The sequence below is a fragment of the Tachypleus tridentatus genome, chromosome 2 (genome assembly GCF_004210375.1).
Source record: "Tachypleus tridentatus isolate NWPU-2018 chromosome 2, ASM421037v1, whole genome shotgun sequence".
Classification (NCBI taxonomy): domain Eukaryota; kingdom Metazoa; phylum Arthropoda; class Merostomata; order Xiphosura; family Limulidae; genus Tachypleus; species Tachypleus tridentatus.
Window position 1 is genome coordinate 104177586 of NC_134826.1, and position 25046 is coordinate 104202631.

General features: G+C 30.0%; 1 protein-coding gene across 1 annotated transcript in view; it reads left to right on the forward strand.

The window, feature by feature from the left end:
* LOC143244742 (pre-piRNA 3'-exonuclease trimmer-like) overlaps nt 1-25046 on the forward strand; it is a 78513-nt gene that overhangs the window by 20323 nt on the left and 33144 nt on the right. The window contains exons 9-20 of the mRNA XM_076489958.1: nt 209-312; nt 1408-1487; nt 2945-3015; nt 3294-3354; nt 4743-4812; nt 6759-6844; nt 7292-7356; nt 8255-8322; nt 9389-9442; nt 10307-10349; nt 18782-18881; nt 19878-19964. Of these exons, the coding sequence (XP_076346073.1) occupies nt 209-312; nt 1408-1487; nt 2945-3015; nt 3294-3354; nt 4743-4812; nt 6759-6844; nt 7292-7356; nt 8255-8322; nt 9389-9442; nt 10307-10349; nt 18782-18881; nt 19878-19964 (889 nt within the window). The remainder of the gene's footprint in view (nt 1-208; nt 313-1407; nt 1488-2944; nt 3016-3293; nt 3355-4742; nt 4813-6758; nt 6845-7291; nt 7357-8254; nt 8323-9388; nt 9443-10306; nt 10350-18781; nt 18882-19877; nt 19965-25046) is intronic.

Genomic DNA, 25046 nt, shown 5'->3' on the forward strand with positions numbered 1-25046 from the left:
AAGACTTTTTTGTGTGTGTGTACTGGGGCAATGCATTTTTCTTTATAAGAAATATATACAATATTACTCTCTGAAGTTTAAATTTCAATTAAAAAGCAACTCCACCCATATATAATAAAATAAGTATTTTATATGATAGAACAAGATATATTTATATGAACTACACCATTGGCTTGTAAAATTGTCAAATAAATTTGCTGTATGATAGAGATATAGATGAATCAAGCCTGCAGCATCATTGTTCCCAGGTATCAGCATGGTTAAGTACAGCAAAACAAGGTGAAAGACTTATCCTGCAGAAAGAAGTGAAAGGTACCTTTAGTTTTCCATTATTTTTTGCCATGAAACACCAAACCAAGTATTCATATATGTAACAACTGTAACATTTGCTGTTGACATATTATTTATTAAAATTTATCTCGGAGGAGTTTCTGATTTATTATGTTACATACACTCCGTGTTATGATTCCAACTAGCCAGAAATTTCAATTTTAATTTACAGGTTAATTGAATTTTGGTGTGTATCAAAGTAATGATATTTGCCAGTAAGATTGATACACACAATTTTATTTTTTGACACAAATATATTTTAGTATACAAACAACAATACAATTTATAATAATGGTTATTACAAGTAATTGTTTGTATACACAAATTTTACAAACTCACAAACAATATTCAGTCTTATATCTGGTCTGGAACTTAATGTTTTATCAGTGGTCCACGTTCATAGGTGCAAATTATTTTTATATTGATACACTTGATGGGAAAGCTAGCTAGCTCTGTTCTTTGACATAACACCTCTTGCAAGCTGATTTTTATTGATGAAGATATTTAATGTCCTTGTAGAAATACTAACATCCAAAGTTAATTCTCTGAAGTTGAACTGTTTATAATGTTTTAAATCTCTAAATGCTCCTTGTCAAATATCTGTAGTTTTCCAATTAATAAGCGTTAATCACAATTACAGTTTCCGAGGCTTATAGTATACTGACTGTAGTGAACAAACAATAATATTCTATTACTGTTTCTCAGCCAGCTTTTATACTAATTAGGTGATATTCTTGAATGTTCAATAATATTCAAAGAAATTCTAGTATTTTTGCAAAACATGTATTGTTGATTCTTGCTCTCAAGGATCTTCAACAATAGAGAGCAAGCAAAACTTGCACAATACACATCCAGTGATATATGTCACATGTATCACACTGAAACAAATGTAAGTATTAAAATAAATGCATAACAGTAAATCTGTTACAATAATAATTTATTTCTTTTTTATGTAATTAAATGTGTAGATATTCAAAAATTGTATCTTGTAGATATGTAACTTGTGACATCAAAAAATTCATTAAAAAAAGTTTGTACCAAACGTATGTAAGATGTCTATTTTTTTTTTGTTTCCAGGAGCTGGTGGGTATATTTTGCTTAGCGAAATACGACAAAAGTTTGCATCAGTGTGGGCTTATGTTTCAGATGACCTGACGGTTAGTGTTCATAAGTCAGGAATGTTATTATCTTGTGTGACATTAAATTGTGCCTAAGAATTTAGAAATCGAAGATGAACTATGAATGTTAATAATTTTTTTTCTTAAGGTTTAGTTACTTTCTGTTCATCTTGGTTTGAGCCCCTTTTGTGCATGAATTTGGCTGAGATCAAAGTTAACAAGAAATTATTTCTATGCCAGAATACATTACAGATTTGGAATTACATGGTTTTACTGTGTTTGTAAAAAAATCATTAAGCCATTAAAAAAATTATAGTGTTAAAGATAATTTTATTTAAAAATTTTATTTTTAATATAAAAGTGTCTGGATAAGTTTTTTCTTGAAATATTGAAAGAAGTTTGACAAATAGATCTTGTTTGACATTAATTTGACTAACATAATTTTAAAAAATGCTTATCATCAATTTCAGAATTAATACAATGAGGTATATTTTTTTTGCAGTATGATATCACATTTCTTTACAATTTAAGTAAACTGGATATTCTAAGGCATAATGGCTGATCTAAGAAATATAAACAGGAATTTCTGGGTTTATTTGAAGTTTTTAGTATTTCACTTCTAGTTGCAAGTTACATTGGGTTAAACTATCTACTGATCTTAGTGGCTGATCTAAGAAATATAAACAGGAATTTCTGGGTTTATTTGAAGTTTTTAGTATTTCACTTCTAGTTGCAAGTTACATTGGGTTAAACTATCTACTGATCTTTAAATGTTATCAGTATTGTTCATCACTGAAACCTCAGTAAGAATGACAATCTTACAACTGATAGATTTGTTTTATACAAATGAAACCATAAGTTCTATTAATACAGTGATAATACATTTATTTTATATGTATTGAACATGTTCAAGAAGATTTTGTTAAAAATGTTCTTATTTTATAAAACCAAAAACATTTAATAAAATGCCTTTTGTTTTTGTTGCAGTTAAACATTGATGTTATTCATAAGTATTAAAGCATTTTTGTATCAATCTTGTGTATTCCAACAATAATTTCAGGTTTTTTTATTATATTTTAAATGCAGCTGCAGTTAGTTTTCAATTTTAAAGGATGTATTGATTTACCCATGTTCTTCCATTTTTATCGTGTGGATATCTTGAGGATATCTCAAGAGTGGATGGATGAATTTTGACCAAAGTTGTATAACATGTATTACATGCAAAGATTTAGACCTGAGGACCTTTCTAAGGTCAAGATCAAAGTATGGCACAGGTGTTTCTTGAACAGATTTTGCATTTGTTTAAATTCCTCATTTCTTGTATTTCTTTTTCTACAAATTTTCATTAGTTGTCGTGTCTTTTTACTTTATGAATTAACCTCTTTATCACTTGCTTTTAACTTTTTGTAAATCTCAAAGTTTGTACTTTCATGTTTTTTGGTGTTTTGAATTGTGCTTTCTTCAACATGGTTTTTGTTGATTTTTTTCTAGAACAGCTGATTGTGGAAAAAGTTAGTGAGGAGAAAAGAAATGAACTTGTAACTTCAGCTGGGAGTGAGGAAGAAAAGTAAGTATGGCAGTTAGATTCCGGTTTAATTCTTTCTTTTTAATGATGTATTTATTTGTTGCTATAGCATTTTAAAATTATAAGTTTTTTTTTCCAGATGAACTCCACCTTTCTGTGGCTATTTAAATTTTATTTTAAATATATAATTGTGAAATGAAAAGTTTTGAACTGCCTTTGTATGTTTTTAAGTAAGTATATTTTTTTCTCAGAATGCTAAATAAATGAAAAGTTTTGAACTGCCTTTGTATGTTTTTAATTAAGTATATTTTTTTTCTCAGAATGCTAAATAAATTGCTGGGTTTTACCAGAGTGTTTCGGCTGTTAAAAGATGCAAAGAAGGTAAGGTTTGTTTTTAATTTTGATTTTTGTTCACTTATCTATTCTATGAATGGTAGTACTTTAAACTTGGAAATTTTGACTGAACTTCTGAATGTTATCATTATTTATTTAGGATGAAGGGTCAATCATTATCAACTAACTGTATTTATCCCAGACAAATTAAAGGTGAATATGACACTAAGTAAAAAAAACTTAAAATGAAGATTTTTTGGCTACTGAATATCTACTGTGATTTTTGTAGTTTATATACCACAAAGAAAACTTCATTGCATTTTGGGAAAGAAACTGAATAAAATCAGGCATCACACTTCAAGAATAGAAAGCCCAAGGTGAAAATATTTGTTAAACTATTGTAAAAAGTATGATTACTTAATTCATACTCTACATTTATCAAAACAAACAAACTTATGTTCAAGATTATAACTAACTGAATGTATTTGTTTTTTGTCAAACATCTGAAATGGTTGTAAGTTATTATTCATATTACAGGGATAGTCAGGAGTTCTAAGAAATAGAACAAGGAAGGTTTAACACATTTGTTAATTTTTATGTTTTGAATTATATTCAAAATATAAATTATTTCCTGGAGGTCACCTGTTTTAACCACTTGCATCACGACACAGTAGCATATTTTCTGGCAGTCAGTCAGTAGATACTGAAATGATATCACATAAAATGTGCTTAATGTTACAATTTGTGCTATTGGTTCACCAGTAAATCGTGCAGATGCAATGAATCACAAGAAGAACTATGCACTGTGTAGGCTATACACAGCATGACACATGAACTTCAAAAGCAAGAAATAAAAATGTTTTACTTCAATTGTGGTTTTAATTTTGAAATGGAACATTTTCAGTGACCCTGTGGAAGTATGTCTAGTTATAATTTATATTTGTAAATATGTATGTCAAATATCTAGTATTTTTGTTACATGATTAGTTGAAGCAGTATACTTTATATTTTGTAAGGAAACAGTAACTGTGGAAGTAATGCATAATGTGTATTTTTGATCATTTTTTTAGTATAGGTTAGTTTTTTATTTTTAATGTAAAAAAGTATTGTCACTAACTCCTTCACTCTCATGCTTGTAGATAAACAACACATGGAGTTCCAGATTTATTTTTAGATAGACTACAAAAAGATGTGTGTTTTAATATCTACCTATTTACTGAACTACATTCGAAACTGGAAATTTTTAAGGGAATATCTTTTTTTCATTTTACACAATTCCAAGCTTTCATGGCAGTCAAAAATTTAAAGCTTTGGGTTAATGTGTTTTATATTCCAAGTTTGAATTATATCTTCATGTACTTTAACCAATTTGTGGAAGATTGTAACATGATCTTTCATTTTTATCATTATGTCATCTTATTTGGACTTTCTTGTAGCCCATTGTTGGACACAATCTACTCATGGATCTAATGCTGATGTATAACCAGTTCTACAAACCTCTACCAGGTATTGGCTGCATTTTTAAATTATGACTTAGAGGTATTGTGAGATGTCCTTAGAATTACCATTGGAGTCTGCATGGTCTAATTGTTTTTTTGGTTGCAAGATCCCTAATAATGTATGTGTCACACAAAATAATTTTGCCAAAGATACCATCACTGTTGCAATCAATTCCATTAATTATTGCTGGATTTGCCATGTATTTTTATGTAGAAAATTAATGATTGAACCCAGATTTTTTGTCAGTTCTTTAATCAGTATGGTGCAGTATATGGACACCAATGATAGTGAACAGTAGAAAAACAAGTCAGTAATCTGAGCGGTAATAACAATCACATGTTAAATGTGCTTTATATGGTAGTTAGTTATTTGGTTATCACTGTGCATAGACTTAGTCCATTGGACCAAACCATTACTTGAAAAGTAACAATGATCATAATTCTGAAATTACTATATTTGCCTTCACAAAATGTTCCAAACATTTAGTAGAAAATATAAGAAAGTCTGTTATATGCCAAAATTGGATATATTTCAAAAGCATTTGTACTCAAGATATGCTTGTGAATTTACGACTTCAATATGAATTGCACTTTGAGAAGTCAGCATACAAAGTGATGTCCATGTGAAGAATGAGATTACTTTTATCTGTTATACTGCTTGTACACTTATTTGCATAACTTCAAGAACCTCCAAAATCTAGTTTTCTTCAATATCCCTGTATATTGTACATTTTATTTAGTTTCCTCTACAATGAAATGTTGCTAAATCAGCAATGTTGGGTAAAATGAATAGTTGATTACTAACATGTATTACATAAAACAATGTTGAATGCTCTTTAAAATGTTGTGGCATGCATACTTTCACTGTTGCTCATGCACATGTGGTTAAACTTGTGTATTTTATAGCCTGAATTATTTGTAACTTCTCATCGAAACTTAGAAATTAATGAACCAACTGTTTGATAAATTAAAAAGTGCACAATTCCATATAAAACTTATAATAAAACTAAATTAACACATATAATAAAACTAAAGGTGCATGTCTGTGTCTATATGAGTACACCTTATGACAGTATATTATCCTTTAATTTAAAGATAAATAATTAAAACTTGTTACTTTCCAAAGGTATTGTTATCTTAATGTTTCCCTTTTACAGCTTTTTCAAGATGATAATAAAATGAAAAAGCTTTTACTTAATTGAACTTTTTAAATTATTGATATTAACTTCTGATGCAGTTAAGCTGCCTTGGAAGTCTGTCAACTTTTGGTTTTTTTAATTTTGAGATAATATCCAATACATTAGTTACTCTACTCTGAGACAGCTCTTGTAGATATGAGCACTAAATGAAAGGTATGTAAATCTCAGATATGTATGCATGTACGCATGACAAAATACTAGAAACTTTTAAAGATAGATTTAATAATAGTAATTTTCCCTCTAGTCTTACACTGCTAAATTATCTAGGGATAAAACTACCCAACATGTTCAGGTGGTTTGAGCTTTAGCACAGCTCACCCCTAGTCATTTGTGACAGTTAATCTCGTGGTATCTTGCCTTCCCTCTAGTCTTACACTGCTAAATTCTAGCACAGATAAAAAATTCATAAAACAAACAGATAAAAGCTAGAAATTAGTTATGAGAAAATAAAGGTGCTGTAGAAAAATTATATTTTGTTAAAAAGTCCAAAACCCCTAAATGTAGATTTAATAATTCAGTGATTCTCAAATCTAACCATCATACTTTGTTTATTAAGCAGTTTTAACAGTTTAAATTTATTTTTTAACTTTCATAGCATAGCTAGAGATATAGAAAGCAAATTACAATTTTTTTGTTTTTATATGGTTTTTAACTAAAGACAGATTAATAGTTTTAATATTTTTGTAACTCCCCTCAAAGATTTGCCTTCTCCCTGTAATTATTTGCTTTTTTTGTGTCTATTTTGTATTTTCAGGCAGTTACAAGTATTTTAAACAAGAAATTCATTGCATTTTTCCTGTTATTTTTGATACTAAGCATATGAAACAGAGCATGAGAAAGGTAGGATTTTTTAAAAATCTATTTACATCTTCTTTTATTTCATGGAGTAAAACTTACTGGTTATGCATTTAATTTTTCAGTTTAATTTGTTTTGTAGATTTAAAAATATTCTGGTTGAAAAATGTGTTCCATGTAAGCTATAATATTTTGAAACTGTTGTTAAGTGATTGATCAAGTAAAATGGAGCAAATAATGTGAAAGTATGCAATTTGTATTAAAAAATACTTGGTAACAAAGAATTTAATAAGGTTGCTACTTAATGTTTTTTATTTTGGTTTTGGAACTTCTATTGTTTTTCTTTTCAGATACAAAATTAGTTTTATGATTATAATCAAAACATTGCAGGTTTGTTACCTTTACTATTAACAAAACATTTTACCATCTTGTAAAGTGTAAACATTACTGTTATAAAGAAAATATAAAGTAGTATGTTGAATATTTGTTTAGGTTTTTGAAGAAAAAGGATTTTATTGCACTGGAAATCTTCTAGAATTGTATCAAGCATTTACAAGGTAGGTAGTTTAAGTTTTCCATTTCTATTTTTTAATTTTTTTTAAGTTAAACTTTAAAAAGAATAATAATTATTTAATGATTCAGACAGAAAAACATTGTTTTATCAACAAAAGTAGAAAAAAATACTTTTTATTCTTAATACTGACTTTATATTAAGATGATTCAATATATTATATGTTTGTATTTAAGAGATTCTGTCTTAATAGGACTGGATTTAGGTCAGTATTTCAGTGCACTTAATGGAAAAACAAGCAGAGGTGCCTGTTCCTAGTGAGGGAAGATGTTTAAGTCAATATGTCAATTTAAATTATTTCATTAAATATTAAAATCTTAATTGTGTTGCACTCTTGGTTTCTTTCAGAGCCAAAGCTCTGAACTACTTGTACTGCTCACCTCAAAATGTAATTCTTGATCATTTCAGTCACTCTGAGAACTGCTCAACAATGATGCAATAGTAAATCTATTTTTATTCTTTTATGATGTGTCACATTTTTTAATGTGAATGATAATGTAATTATCTAACTATTTAGTGTAGAATATTCTACTTTAAAAATGAAATTTGGCATCAACATTATTTCTGTTTGCTTTCCCATCATTTCAAAAGCGAATGTCAAGCTTTACCTTTATGTGCACCTTTTTGAGCGGGAGACAAATGAACACTTGAACAGATTCCACAGTTCACAGTATATATGTTTTTCTTAATTCAATCCTACTTTGGTAGAATCTCCATTTTAAAAACAAAAAGTAAAAAACATAAACCAAATACTGCCCAATAAGTCTTTAAGTGAATTAGTCATTATAATAAGCATTTAGTACATCAGTTATTAATTTTATTAACAATTAATATTTTTAGTAGTGGCTTACTCTATTTGCTAGAAGTGGTTTTTGTTTTTGTAGTCCAAAAGGACAGTTTTTAGTTCTGTACTACCCTCAGGTGACTCATGCTATTGGTTTTGACAAATATGGTAAGCTCATCTTTATCATAGTCTTCTTTTTTAACAATTAATTTTCAGAAATTGAATGGTAATCTTCTCATTTGGTCATAAATTGTATTTAGAAAGAAACATTATGTGAGTATATTTTATTTGATGTGTGTAGCTTGATACATAATAATGGTAATGATAAATATGGTAAGCTCATCTTTATCATAGTCTTCTTTTTTAACAATTAATTTTCAGAAATTGAATGGTAATCTCATTTGGTCATAAATTGTATTTAGAAAGAATCATGTGAGTATATTTTATTTGCTGTGTGTAGCTTGATACATAATAAAAAAAATTTAACTGATAACAAAACTTTTTTAGCTTAAAAGTAGAGAGCATAACAATTTTTTGGTAAATCAAATGTTAATAAAAAATTTGTGATTTCATGAAAAAGTGAATAACTTACTTACTAATTCTTTTATTTAATATCAATTATTATATTTAATATGTTACTGTAAAACATAATGATTCGTTCATTTATATTTATATATCAAAAAAAGCTTTTTACTTTAAACTAAGTATTTTCTGGTATTGTGAACAGTCGCAACAAAATATTTGATAAAATTTCAAATTCTGTACAACTAGATTTTTTTGTTTTTCTTCATTACTCTATTTCAAACTAATCTGCTTATAATTACATGCTTACATTATAACTGAGAAACAAAATGGCATTGACTTGGCAATATTGCAAAAGTATTTGATTTTATATTTTGGTTAAAAGGTACTTTCTATATCTTTTGGATCATGATATTTCTTATGTTTCATGTGCATTACAAGTAAAATTGCTCCATCAATTAGTTTTAAAGATGTTTCAAATTATTTCTGTTAGTGTCATAGGGTTCATAATCTTGCTTTTAAGCTGTCCTAACTCATGTTACATGTACAAAAACAGGAAGTAATTAGCAATTTTCATTTAGTTTTAGATAGTCTTTTACATATTTTTATATATTTAGTTGTAGAAAATAAGTTGTATGTTATTAATCTTGAATTATGTGAGTTTGTCTGTAGTGAAGTTAAGTTTACAGTTAAGTTGTTCTTACTTTACAAGCCACTGATACAGCCCCACATGAAGCTGGCTTTGATGCATATGCTGCTGGCTATGGTAAGGTGTTTTTATAACTATATCAAACTTGTGATATTTTTAATAATATTTTGTGCTTATTTAAATTTAAAGATGTATAAAGTAACATTAGGTTTACAGAAATAGGTTTTCAATCTTTGAATTTTTTTTACACTATTTACATAAAATATACATTATAACTAGAAAACATCACAGTATTTTAATACCATTACTATTTATTGAAAATGTAACATTTAATAAATTTAACATCTGTATACAGTGACAGTTGTTAGTATGATATAATATTAATTATTCTTATTAAATTATTGTCATGATACAAAATGTCTTTCTTGTGAAAGTATATTGTTGTAACTTAAAATTTAAAACATTTTAATTAAGAAAATGTCTTAAGTGTCAAAAAATGAATTTACAATACTTTTTTTTCTCCAAGAGTACAGGTTTATATTTAATATTAGGCTAAAAACTATACTCAGAGAATATTTCTTTGAAAATGGTGAATTCTGTTATCTTGTCATTTGTGGGAGAGACAAAGTATTCACTGAAACCATAATTTCCTTATGAAGTTTTGAAATAATTATCTGTAGAATAATAGATTTATTTCTGTACAATGTTTATTCTTTAATAGCATGAAATTGTTACAACAACATTTAAGGTACAAGTCATGTCTCACTGTTAGAGACAAAATGATGTATAGAAATAAATTTTTGTCCCACAAATAGCTGTTTCAAAACTTCAAAGCTACTAGTTTCAGTGGATACTTTGTCTTTTCATAAGTTAAGTGTGTACCTCTTAAAAACTAAATATAAATTTCTTTGTAATGTGATTTTGTGTGTGGAAACAAATGTTGCTGATTCTTTTTTAAGTAGCTTTACATTTTTTTTTCAGTATTCATAAGGATTGCACATATTCTTGCAATGAAGAATGTAAGGTAAATTTTTATTTTGTAAGATAATTTATTTAAATTTTTTTAAGTACTAATTATTATAAGAAAACTAAATCTTGCCAAAATGATTGCAAGTTTTATTAGTACTTTCCTCAAACTTTTTAGATAAACAAGCTTTGAGCAAAAGGTTTTTATGAATCCATAATTTTTGCACTTTTATTGAGGGTTTTTGTTTAAAAAGTTTAGCTGAATCCAGTTTACCATGTTTGTAAATGTAGGAAATATTTTAAACACATAGTTATTGCCATAATATATGTAAGTTAAGCTATGCTTTGTTATTAATTAACAGTAGGAGGGAATCTCTACTAGAGGACCAAAATACAATAGAATATATCATAATTAATATGTTTAAAATATGCTTAATGCATCCTGGTCCACAGCAAGTACCTTGAGGAGATAAATATTGACTAAATAGTCCATGTCATTAAATTTCCAATTTATAGATTTCTTATGCCTTTTGTTGGCTAATAAATGAGTATATGCTATTTTCAGCCTTATTAAGTTTTAAAAAGCCAAAAACTTTACATGCAATGATTGCTTGAATAAAATAAAAAGTTGATAATAATAACAATAATAATGTAGTTAGTCAGCAATAAATAACTGCATATTATATATATTATAACCATAAATTTTTAATCCAAAACAAAACATGTTAAAATTAAACAAAATACACTGCATTTTTTACAAAAGATCTAAGGGTACAAGCTACAGTGTGGGATTATAAAATGTATCCTAGGTTTGGGATGCGACTGTAGAAGTAGGACCCACATTGCAGTTGGTTTACACTGTTTGTCAGTCTTAACCTCTAATTTGCTAATCTCATATAAGAAGATAAGAAATTAGGAGAGTGAGATGTGGGTGCTCAAGTCCACAACATTCCACATCTATATTGCCCTTCACTGCCTACATAAGGTTATGGAAAGGTGACTGCTCTCCCAAGTTAAAATAACAATAAGAAAAAGATAAACATAAAAAGATAAAAAAGCATAAAATGAAATTAAAATAAAAAATAAGGTACTCCCATTTGTGAGTAAGATGAAACTTACTTACACTATGACTCTCTTAAGGTAGCCAAATGCCTCGTCATATAATTAGTGACGCGCATGGATGGATTAACGAGATTCCCACTGTCCCTATCTAGCGAAACCACAGCTAAGGGAACGGGCTTGGAGAAATGAAACTTACCCACAAATGGGAGTACCTTATTTTTTATTTTCATTTTTTTATTTTATGTTTATGTTGTGTTGGTTTTTTATTATTATTTTAACTTGGGCAGTCACTTTCCCACAACTGTCTGCAGGTGATATCAAGGGTGATATAGATGTGGGACATTGTGGGCTTGAGTACCCACATCTCACTCTCCTAATTTCTAATCTTCTTATGTGAGATAGCGAATTGGAGGTTGAGACTGATAGACAGTGTATCCTCACCAAAATATGGGTCCTACTTCAGCAGTCACATCCAAAACCTAGGATACATTTTATAATCTCATATTGTAGCTTGTACCCTTTGATCTTTTGTAAAAATTGCAGCATATTTTTTTAAATTTTAATGTTTTGTTTGGACTTGAAAATTTATGGTTATAATATAATTAATTAGAGGTTGGGATTTGCTATTTTTAACACAGTCCTTCCTCATGATTTTGCTTACTTATTTAATTTAACTATATATTTAGTAGTGGTAGTGTCAGTATTGATAAATACTAAATCATCATGTGTAAGTCAACAAAAATTAACTGCAACTACAAACCAATGAAGTGAAAATATTTTTATTTTAAATGTAATTCAAAACCTACAAAAGCATGTTGCTTTTTTTTTTTTTTCATTTATTTTACATTTTTGTATTGTGTATACTACTTCTCTGCTGTCAATATCTTGAATTATTTAGAATTACCTGTGACTGGGTTATTTATTATTTTTGATTTTATTATTGGGCAACTATCTTCCCATCATTGACTGTAAATAGTAAGTCTATAGTTTATTTCAGGACATTATGGTTTCAGACATTTGAACCAGAACCCCCTCATAATTTTAATTATGTTCATCTGTTGTTTCATAGCAGATTTGTACCTGTATTAGTGTATAATTGAGAAGGTGGACTATCATTTATGTTACTTGAATGCTAGCATACAATTATACACTACTCATGGCTATATAGCAGAGTGTTTCTTATTTCAGGTTAAAAAGTCTAAAACTCTCACCTCTAATTTTGTTCTAAAGTAGAAAGAAACATTTACCATCAAACTTAATCTTCCTCAATAGGTTTAAAGTTATAGACTGCAGAGGCCTGGTACCATAGTTGTATAAAAACATGTTTGTAAGGAATTGTAAATGATTTATTAAAAGTATATTGTTATTTTATTAAATGTACAATAGTATGATTGCATAATTTTTTTGTGTGGTTAGTTGATCTTGCATGGTTATTATTTCCTTTTTGTCATTCAGAAAGAGTTTTCTATGATTCAGCACTATTTGAAGGAGGAATTGTTTCTTTTCCATTATTATGATGGCATTATACTCAATAAGAGCCACACCTCTTTCAACATTGTCATTTATCACATTTAAGTGTTGAAATGTCTGTAATGCCTCCCTGTAGTCCTCTCTGATCTTTCATGACTTGAGATCATAATCCACAAATAGAGGTGGAATTTCAAGGCACCTGAAGAAGCCCATTTTGTTCTTTGTGATGAACTCTTTAAATGACATGTCCTCACACTTCCTGACATTCAGCTGGATGCACTTTGGAAGTTTATCCATACCTTCCTTCTCATTTAATGTCATTACCAGTGCTCATTTTGTCTGTGAATAGAGCTGAACCAAACCAGTGAGTTTCTCACTAAAACCACAGATATTCAGCAAATTTTCTACAGGCAGATTTTCAAAAAACAGAATTCGCCTTTTTATACTTAACAAGACATTGTAAGAAATTTAGATCATTACAAAGAGCAGGAATAGTGTCAAGAGTAGTGAACCATGCCCTGAGATAGACTTGAACAATAAATGCAATTGTCACAGAGTTCTCTTTCCTCATGGCTAGTGAAGTTAAACTGTCCCATAAATCTAGATCTTGTGTGCATATAATGTCATGATCATCTTTCATGCACAAATTATTTTCAGTACAATATGTAAACTCTTCTCACATGTAGCTTTCCAAATTCAGTTCTGCTTTCTATAAGAACCATTTTTTGCCTGCCACTTGAGGCTTCCATTTCCAGCATTTCACATGATATTTCTGTGCTGTTTCATACAAATAAGCATGCAACAATCCTTTACCAATAAGAGTGTAACACACTCTCCTAGTGCAGCTCACTGATTCTATACTTAATTGTTCAATCAACACTTCTTAATATGACATGTTTGTTTATTTTGTTCATAAGTTTTGGAGATGTAGGCATTTTTTTGTGGAAGTATCTACAAGATACTTAACTATTTTGAACGTATAAAGAACTTAAGTTTTCCAACATTGATGCATCTGCAGGTTTTGTGGCCTTTTATTTTCCACATTACTAATTTGCAAGTGGGGAGGTATCCTCTGCTTCATTTCATATGGAACAACAAGATGTTGCTTATACCAGAATAACAACTAAAATGGCAATAGTTTGTCCGTTGGGGAAGTGTTGTCTATTGTGCAGCAGGAAATGGTCTCATGGCCTAGTCTTTCTTCTGAACCTGATATATTTCCTTCTGTGACAAAGGGGGTTTTGACAGTTTTTTGCTACCACAAACCTTTACTAATTCTTTTACTCATGGTGTCATTGATCTCTGTAGTTCTTTTTCATAATTTCAGGACATGACTTCTTAGGTACATTACTTTGTTACTCTTTCTTTCTTTCTTTTTTGTACTTAGTATGATTCCTCTCCTATCTTCTTAATTCCTTCCTTAGAGAGGGAGAAAAGCATTAAAGTCAGTATTGGATAATTTTCTGTATTGACTTTGCTCGAGTGCATGCATGCCTCATCCTCCTTGCATTGTTGCTACATATGCCTGGGATTAATATCAAGCTTTACTCCCTTTCTCAGAGTCCCATACCTTCGATTATCATCTTCAGACTTTAGAATAAGATCCTGTATCTTCTGTGTGACTTTCTCAGGCTCAATTTTCTCACTTCTGTTTCTCACTTACTATCTTTTTTTGCTGTCCTACTTCCATCATCATTTTTTTGAGACAATCTACTATTTCCCTGGGAAATGTTCTGTAAATACTCTTTTAGTTATCTCCTCTATTTTAGTGCATTTATCTTCCTAGACCTTATTGCTTCATATTTAGTTGATCTGTTGCTGGGTTTGTTGGAGTGGAATACTATTCTTATTAATGTTCATTTGCTTCCTGCCTTCAAATTCCTTCCTCTGGCTCCTTTTCTTTGCCAGAGTGTTTTTAATGGATTACTTGATTCTCTGGAGTCGTATATTGAGGTTACCACCACCATCTTCTTAATCGTCACTTGTGTCTTGTTTCCCTCAACCTTCCTTAGCTATTTTTGTTTTCTGTTCTCCCTATTTCCCCTTCCATTCCTCTGTGCCATCCTTTATTCCACCAATCATACATTTGAATTCCATAGTTTTGGTAATGATTATCCTCTAGGCTCAAAGATAGTAAAGGATCTTTTAGCTCGGTATGCAAATCTTTAAAGTCCATTTAAGTCTAATCTATGGGTATTTCAGATATAGTCAGTAGGTTTTGTTTTTTGTTCCTCTTCACTTGTTTCCTGTTTGTTCCTCTTCTTCAGGGGTCCAATTTCTTGCGAGCTTCAGACCTATTGGCCAATGATGCTATTAAACAGCTTTTTTTCCTCCTCCTTCAGGATTTTATTCCTATTTGTTTATCATTCCTAGGAAAACTGCGATTGGCATCTGGTACTAGATTTTATTTAGTTTCTCAAATTTTCTTGATTTACCATGGAGGCTTTTCTTATCTCATGGTGATCTTTTTGCTCTTGGATTTTAGACGACCAAGGTAGACATTTGAGATGCTTATTTTCACATTCTATTTTTCCCCTGCATCTAAAATTTACTTTCAGATTGTTCATTGGGTTTTAATCTTACATTGATCCATACAATTTTTGCCAATTAGTGTTTTTTTATCATATTTGCAGCTTGAGATTGTGGTCCCATCATTATATGGACAAATGGCTTCTTTTTGCTCAGTCTTAACAGGCCTCTTAGTCATACTCCATCAGGAGATGGCCTGTCTTAGTTGGTTAATGAATATAAAGAAGACTCATCTCATACCCACTATATCTGAGTAATTTGGGTGTGTTCTTAAGTTCTCATCTCAGTAGGACCCAGCCCTCTATTTTGCTTGAGAGACATGGAGAAATTTGTTTTCACTGCTCTGTCCTCCTCTTCTACCCCTGTGTGGGAGGTTCCCTCTCTTTAGGTGACTTGAGCTTTTCAGGAATACCTTATTCCCTTCAGTTGTGTTCATGTTTCCATTTGCAGTAGAGTCTGCATGATCAGCTGAATCTCTTTTGAGATTTATTTTCCTCCTTCATTGCTTAATAATTTCACCTAGTAGCTTGACAGAACTAATACCGTGGAATGTGTTCTTCCTTCTTCTCATCTGAATTTTCACTTTTGTCAAAGCTTTCTTGATGGGGTAAGGTGCTTTTCACAACTCTGTAGATTTCAGGTCTATAAGCCCCTCATACCAGTCTCTTATAACTTTGGGTAGAATATTGAGATATGGATCACTTTCTTATGATGGTATATGGCCATCTAGTTTTGATCCATACAGCTGTCTCCCTTATATATTGGTCTTGCTTTTTCTGTTTCCATACCATCTAACTTCTCTTCTGGGCCCATTTCCTGCAGCTATTACTGGTGGCTTGTCATATTCAAGTGCCCTAAATCTTGTTGCAAATTTTCTCTCAAGACCCAACAAGATTTTGTCTATAGAGGGTTTCCTCAGGTTTTTATGTAACTTTGCTCTTGTCTAAGTACTTTTATAGATACATTTGCTACTTATCACAGCACCAAACTCTTCCTTTTTTGATCTCCTGTTGTATATACATCAGTGAGCTTTAGGGGTGGATGCATTGAGTTAGAACTTGACTGACCTTTTGCTCTGTGCTAATCCTCCTGATCATCATCATCTTAGGTCTGTAATGACTAAATTAACCATAGATTCCTGTATTTAACCTTCTCTTTCTTTCTCCCATTTTCTTCTCCTTCAACCTCATCTAGCTTGTCTAGCTCTAATTTCGTGCATGGGTTTTATTCAGTCCCTTTTTTCATGTGTAGCTTTCCTTATAACTCATTCTATTAATCCTTCCAACATCTTTGTTTATCAACAGAAGTAGTATATATTGTGCAATTGGTCACTGTGCCATTCTTTCTTCTCTCTTCATCTTTTTGTTACATATTTTTCTGAATTTTTCACGTGGCTCTTAGAACAAGGTTTATCAGTATCAATCATTACTAGTTACTGGATGGCTTTATATAATACATTGCATTTTTTTACCTTACCCTCACTGTGATCTTTTATTCTTTTCAACACCTTTATTTTTCCTGTCCTTCTTCTCTTCCAAATTAAGACTTGAATATTGTCCTTTACATCCATACTTTTCCTTCTTTGTCCTTATTAATCTTATATCATCTTTCACCTAAAACCTGTATCCTCCTTTCACCTGTGATCATTGGTGTTCTGACATGTATACCATTGAGTCTATTATTCTTTTCTATCACTTTTTATTATTCTCTATCCTGATCATACTTTTCTCTCTAAAACATCTGCAACATGTGAAGGGGACAGTGTGTTCACTCCTATATCTCTCCCATCTATTTCTTGCCTTTATTTTTGCTCTGATCCTGATTGCCTCCTCTGCCTTATCTGTGTGGTCAGTTGCTATTTGGCTGGCACTGCTCCTTTTGTGGCTCCCATTCCAATGTTTCTTTTGTTACCCTTACTGGATGGCTTTATCAACTTATCAGTGTAGTGTATTCTTCCTTGGATGAGGATACTTATTGTTGCATCCAAGTAACATCTCATCAAATCCAGCACCTTACTTTCTTCTTGGTTGCTCACTTCTACTGTTTGTTGGAGAAAATTGTTTGAGCTGGCATTTGGATAACCCCTCATACTTTTGTCACACATCATCATCTTATTCTTTCCTCTTTCTTGGGCAACAGGCAGCCTCCAGTCAACATTCTACGTTCATTTTACTGGCTCTAATAAGGTATGTTCTTTTTGTTTGTTTTACCTTTCCAGGGTCCTTTCACACCTTATTGGATCTCACCCAGTAGTAAGTGATCCCCTATTCTGAATCCAGACAGTATAGGGTCTTCGAGGCCTGATAAAGCACTCAGTTTTGAGGTGGCATTTTCTACAAGACCACTAGAGGTATCCTCGCAGTGCATAATTTTCTAAACAAGGCCTACGAACTACTATGAGTAAAGCAGGCAGTGGATAACTGACCATCTGCAACATCTAGGTAAATAAATTGTCACGTCTATTGTACTGATTCAAATTATGAACTGTGCTTGTTTTCCACCTGATATAGTGGTATGTTTTTTTTTATATGTAAAGAGTGTACTCTGGTACAGAGTAAGTGTGGTCTTTTTTTGGATGCCGCTGTTTGATTATATATATGATGATGCTCGTGCTCTATGGATTCTCTTTGGGCACTTCCTAAAAGGGACTCATCTAGATAACTTTTGCATCATTCCTTCCACCACTTATGTCTATAATGAGGGGAGATTACGTATTATATCAGAAGCTTACATTTTCCAACTCTGTAAATGCATTTCCATTCAATTCTTAACTTATTTCACACTTCCTCCCTCTTTTTCCCCATTTATGATGCATCTTTTCTTACTTAATCTAGAAGTGATAAATGAACAATCAGTACAGAATGCATCAGCTGTGCTAGGAAGGTGTATCACCTAGAAATGCATGATTTTAGGTAGGAATCGCAAGTGTAGTGGCAAGTGAAAAATTGTGTATATCTATTAGAAATACATTTTCAGTATTTGCAAATATTAACACATCAGATGCAATTATTTCAGAAATATAACACTAGGATGGAGACATTATGTACATAGTGGTGTTGGGTAGACATTTTATATTATAAAATTTATGATCTATTACTTTATAAAGTAAACCAGATCCATGTAGTGATAAACACTTGTTCTCAATTGTGATTTAGTGATGATGTATGTGTAAGTTGTATTTTAAAATCCTTGCCTTATCTTCAATTTGACATTTACATGCAGATTTTAAATAATTAGTATTTTAACAGACAATTAGTGATTTGTCATTTATTCTTTTGTGACCAGAACATTCAAAGTTTGTTAGCTATAAGATGTGTAAACGTTGTTTTTAAAAACCAGTTTTGTGAACAGGTTTAATGTAGTCAGACTTATTTCTACCCCACAGCAATGTCTTTCTAAATGGTATACTTATGTTATTTTTCTCCTCAGAATACAGGCAGCCCATCCCTTATCTTGGTCAGAACATCGGGGAGCAGTTGAACCATATAAAAATAAAATCAACCTTATTCGGGGAAGTCTACATCACTTAGTAATTGGTTTTCTTTTTAATGTTGTAAACAATCAAAAACTTTCTTGCAGTCACTTTTCTGTTATCAACACTTATTTTGTGGTAAAAATATTCTTAAATTCTTGTTCAGTTTCATTATTACAATTTGAATTATATGACATTGTGGTATTTCACCAAAACTATGTAATTTCATAGTTTTTCAAGCACATTCCTTTTTTGAATATTCTACCTACAGAATGATAATGTGAAGTACTTACAGCAATAGATCACATACTTTTGAACTATTATAAAGTTCTTTGAAGCTTTTGAATTACATATTATTAGGACCACTTATATAATTTATTGTGCATTGGATAATTAACCATTTATATTGTATTTCATTTAATATCTTATAAATTATTTTTGATAAAATCAAATTAAACAGTTAACTCTTTTCAATAAACAAGATTAACTTGTTCACTTGAAAAACTTTCAAAGTAATTTCCCATTATTCTTGTTTGTCTGAAACATAGTTACAGTTTAAATCCATATCAGAGATATCTCTATTCAAATTTTTGAATGCAACAGTGTTTCAATTTGGAATAACTTCTAGTGTTTTCTTTAAACTTTTGGAGGACTCTTTCAATGTACTCTTAAAGGTTTTGTTAGAAATCAGATTTTTTTAAAGGTTTGTATAAAATCAGAGTTACCACCCTTTTAATGACATGCACCTATTGTGATTGTTCTTTTTGATTAATATTTGTGTTAAAATTACATTTTTTAGGAATTTTATCAAAGTATATTCCCCATCATGCACGTAACTAAATTAACAAATAAGTTTCAGATTAATAAAAATCTTGAATTTTGACTAAAATTCAATAGTCTTTAATAACTTCTAATGATTTTTCAAAAACATTATATTTTACAAGATTATTATATCTTCTTTTATTAAAGATGTGTGAATATTAATTTGTTAATGTTTGTAAGGTTATTTGTCTTTGTTGCAATCTATGTATTTTTTATTTTAACCCAATTAAGGTTATTGATGGTGAAGACCCTGCATTTGAGCGCCCTCAGTGGCTATATGTTGAAGTAAATTCAAACAAAGCTCTGGATCCAATGGAGGTAAAGACAAATTGTATATCACATTTGTATTGCATATGCTCACTTCTCATAAAAGAAGGATGTGCAAAAAGTTCCAAAATATTAACATTTAATTAATTGTAATTGTTATATACTAATAAAAATTCACCTTTTGAATTCTGAAAACAACAAAAAATGTAACAAGTTTTTACATGTATATAAAATAATTTTTTTTACTCCAGAAAGTAACCTTTAACCAATTTTTATATCTGTAGAGAAATTAACTTTTCCCCTTTGAATTAGAAACCTTGTTTTCAACATGAACCATAATAGCTTTCTATAAATTTAGCATAATTGGTAACAAATGGAAAACATTAAACTTTTGAGAAACAGAGTTAATTATTAAATAAAATTGTATTTATCACCAGCTGAAACTGAATAAAGTAGTGTGTATATAAATTACAGAAATGTTTGTATTGTTGATCTTCACTAACTTTCTTGACCAGTGAACATCATCGTTGAAATAAACCCACCATTAATATGTAGCAACTAAGCTAAGTTACTAGTTTACTTCCAACTGTCAATTCACACTTTAAGAAAAAGAAATAACAAGAGAATTAGCTTTTCTAAGAATTACCAACTGGAAGTAGCTGCAGATCAAAAGAAAATGTGTAGGAAATTTGTTTTTCCGTTTTTTTCCCTATTTAATTTAGTTAAAGGTAGCATAAAAGAAGCTAAAATATTTCATGTTTTACAGGAAGATAAGGGATGTTATTTCTAGGCCACATTCCAAATTGACGAACTTCAGTATATGGTTAACAGTTGTTAGTAGATAAGATTGAGCATTATAATCAATGTGTTGAATTCTTTTAATTATTTAAAGACTTAATTTAATAATTAGACAGTGTTTCATAGCACTGGGAAGTACATTTAACAAATTCTTTTTTAGTTAATGATGTTTTTCACTTTAACTTCATAACACCTAATCTAGTTTGGAAGCAGATGGAAAGCCTGAAGTAGATAAAGTGGACAGTATTTCTCTATGTTTATTTTGTATTATAAAAGTTAATTGATGTTTTATACACCACTGGTTGTGTTAAAATATTAAACTGTAGATGGAGAACATATTTAAATTTAAAGAGGCATCTCACTTTATATGTTAACCATGACTGTCATATTCAAAACTGAAACAGCAACTTTTCATGATTGTTATAAACAAGTCTATTCCCTCTTTTGAGGAGAATTTTGTTACCAGATAAAAATTAGGGGACAATTCCATCACATATTTATTCAGTATATGTGTTTGCTTATTGTGTCAATAATATGGCTGTACTATTTCATCCAGATATAAGTAAAAATTATACTTAAGGATAGAGTTGAAACTAGTAACAGAAGAGAGTCGAGAAATTTGTCACTAGTGTCTGAAACATCACTATTTGTAGATTTTTTTTGTTGTGTTTTGATTTTTTTTTAATTTCTTAAGAAACCTTTCTTTGTTTTTTTTCTTTCCTTTTGTCTGTTAGACTTGCTGTATAGTTAGGCCTAGACTTCTACTTGTTTAATAACTCGAAAGAATTCATATTTAACAGAACAGGTATGGGAATGTGCTGAAAAATTACATACAAATGATTTGGTCTTAAATTCAAAGCAAAACCTTTTGACACAAATATTTCAAAAAAACGTTTTACCTTTGAATTCTTATTTTGTTATTTTTTAATACTAAAGAAGCAGAGTACATAATTTTCAAACAAGAAAGTTTCTTGTTTTAATATTTTCAAGTGTAATTTTTAAGTTAAAGTTCTTTCAAACTTTCACAATATGGTATCCATCGTAATTCTATTCAATAAAGTCCTACTAAAGAAAGATGTAGATATGTGAATGGAAATGCTGGTATATATATATTTAAAAAAAATATTTATTACACCTGTGCATTAAACAGCTAATTTTGTAAATGAGTACAACTAATATGAAATATGGAAGACGGTTAATAAATAAGCCAGGTCACATTTAAAGAGAATGAAATTAAATAGAGAATGTTCTTGGGAGTGTTTTTTAAGTTCTATGTATTTCTATAAAGAAAACTTAAAAAGGAAAAGAAAAAGTTGAGAAATATCTTAACTATCGTATTGTAATATATTTAGTTAAGATTAAATTGTTGTGACATTTCACTTTTTTCTTCTCTTAAAATTGACAGATTACCAAGAGTTCTTACTTTATGTACAATTTTTTATGTGCTATTTTTGGATCCAAACAAGGTGACCTAGATTGCAGATCAGTGGCTGTACTTAAATAGTTTGGCATATATGTTTGGTAGCAAATCCTGGTTATTTTAGTTTTACAAATGTTGTCATATCAAAATAATTTCTCTCTTATCTTAAGAACCTCTTGTGTAAACCATTTTAATTTCTGAAAGACCTGTAGATATCAAATGAATTTCAATAAACATAACTCACTTGGCTATATCAGTATATTTTGTATGAAAAACTTTGAAAATATGCGAGAGAATATTAAGTAGAAGAAACTTACTAGTATAGAATATAGAATATTTATATAATTTAGGACTTGGAGAGAATAAATGTTTTTCAAAACAAATCTGTTTAATTTTGCCAAAAGCTTGTTTGTAAGAAAAGCTGGTGAGAAAACTAAATTTATTTCTTATTTTAGTTCTGTTGCCCCAAAACATTGTTCTGGATATTTTTTAATGTCATTACACTTTAATAATCTGTTGTTATGATGTATTTCAACTCCAGGATTGGTTGGTTGGTTTTTGTTCTTTCTTCAGATGTAAATTGTACACATAATTGGTACTAAAAACAATAATTAGAAGATAAACTATGTCTTGAACCATATGCTTATTTTTGTTCCACTCTATACTTTTTTTCTGTATTTTTGCTATACTTTTGTTACTAAACAATATTTAGATGAGCATTGTTATTGCTATTGAAGAATAGACTGTGATGTACATAGAATAAACCTGTGAGCCTTTAAGTCTAATATTGTGGTAGTGGTGTAATGTAGCAGGAAACAAAAAAATTATTTTTGAAAAAGATCTTCAGATGATCAACTGAAATAAATAGCAACTTTTTCTCAATTATCTCAGTAAATATTTCATAATGGGGTTACATGTCTGAGTTCTTAATCTATAGTATTTTAAAATTGATGGTTTGGAAAAGATTTGTGTTTACGAATGTCTGTAAATAGTTTGACTGAAGTATAGTTGTTCATAAGTATATGTTTATTTAGTTTGAACAGATTCTGTTTTTAGCTTGCACTATCTGTGAGCAGGAAGTTTCTGTTGCTTTCTTTCAATCACCAAAAGTAAAAAAGCTCACATTTTATAAACTGGAAAGTTTATTTTGATTGTTTGTCTCTGTGTGTATGGATAGGATGGTGATGTTGTAATTTTTTGGAGTATAGCTCAGTATGTCAACAAACATGAAAATTAGCTTATTGGTTCATCATTTCTTCTGAATAAATGAATAAGTTACTTTAACTAATAATAATGAATTATTGGTGGTAAAATAAAGAAGCACTATTGTATTATTAATCCTTACTCTAATTCTGATTTGCATATGGCAGGTATAAAATTGATATAAATTATAGGTCACCAATTTAATATAGTTTACACCATAAGTACATAACAATAGTTATTCATGAAATTTGATAATATAAATAGCATTTCAACTATTGCTGTGTCTTGATGACAAGAAATCCACTTGAAGTAAAAATATACTTAGTAACCTGAAAATGACCTAGGAGGATTGAAATGCTGTATTAGTAAATATGTTAATACCTATAAGAGCCATTCTGAGATACATTATTAGGATGTCTATTGTATCTCAAATGGCTTGATGTGCCCATATAGTGCATTAAAGATTTCATATAGCAGATGGCCTCCCACTCCCCCTCCCCAGTAGCACAGCAGTATGCCTGCAGACTCTCACTGCTAAAAACTGGGTTTTGATACTCATGGTGAGCAGAGCACAGATAGCCCATTGTGTAGCTTTGTACTTAATTACAAATAAACATATAGCAGATATAGTGTGGTTGATGTATTGTTGTATGTTCTTTATTTTCACTTGGATTCTTAAAATTAGCAATTTAACTTTTTCTCAGAAATAATTTGTAGTGATGAGAAACCTATTTGTAGTAAAAATGTATTCTCTCTTTGTTAACTTGACAATGGCCTCAGAAGTTTGAAATATTGTTCTGTACTTTATTCTAATTAGTTTTAATATCTATACCAATCATTTTGAAAATACATTTTTTCTTAGAAGTGTTCCAAGTTTATCAGTAGGCTTGATGAAAAGAAAGAGATTGGATAAAATTTTTCTGGCTGTATAAGTTTAGTGCTCACCCAAACTCTTCTTACAACTTAAATATTGAATTCTGTGTACAATACACTAGCCTACCCAATTTTATATAAACAAGAACTTTCTGTAATAATACAAAACAGTCATTTATAAAATTGTAACCATACTACTTTTAAACTACAGAGGAGTGAAACCTACCTATAGATTCTCAGAATCCCAGAAACTATTTTTGTCTGGATCACCCCAGGCTACTTGCCCATTTTATTTTGGAGGCCCCAGGCTTCCCCTGCTCTATTGAATACGAATAGTACCATTTTTTTTTTATTTTTGTCTATTCTTGGCTTCCGTGTTGCTGACTTGCAGTAACAAGTTTTGTTCTCTTCATCAGAGACGTTTTGTGAGCCATTAGGGCCATCTAATTAAATAATTCTTTGCTGCATGCTTTTTTTCTTTTTTCTTCCTTTGTTGTATTTTAAGCTCATTCGATATTTTCTGTTTGTAATACTTAACCTAAATAAGAGTTAAAAACGTAAGCTATAGAAAAGTATGGATTTATATTCTGTTTCGGTTTTTATGTATTATAATATTATTTAATGTTTAGGTATTTAAGACGTTACTGAGAAAATTCTCTGATACGATGAAACGAGATTTTAAATATTCTCAAAGGAAGTCGAGATCTTTAGAAAAGTTTAAATTATACTAGGGAGCTCTTATATTTGTGTATTTATTTTTCGTTTATATCCTGGTGGTTTGATTTACGAGGATAAAAAAAAGCTCTCCACTAGCCTTTAGCGCACTACGTACAAACAAC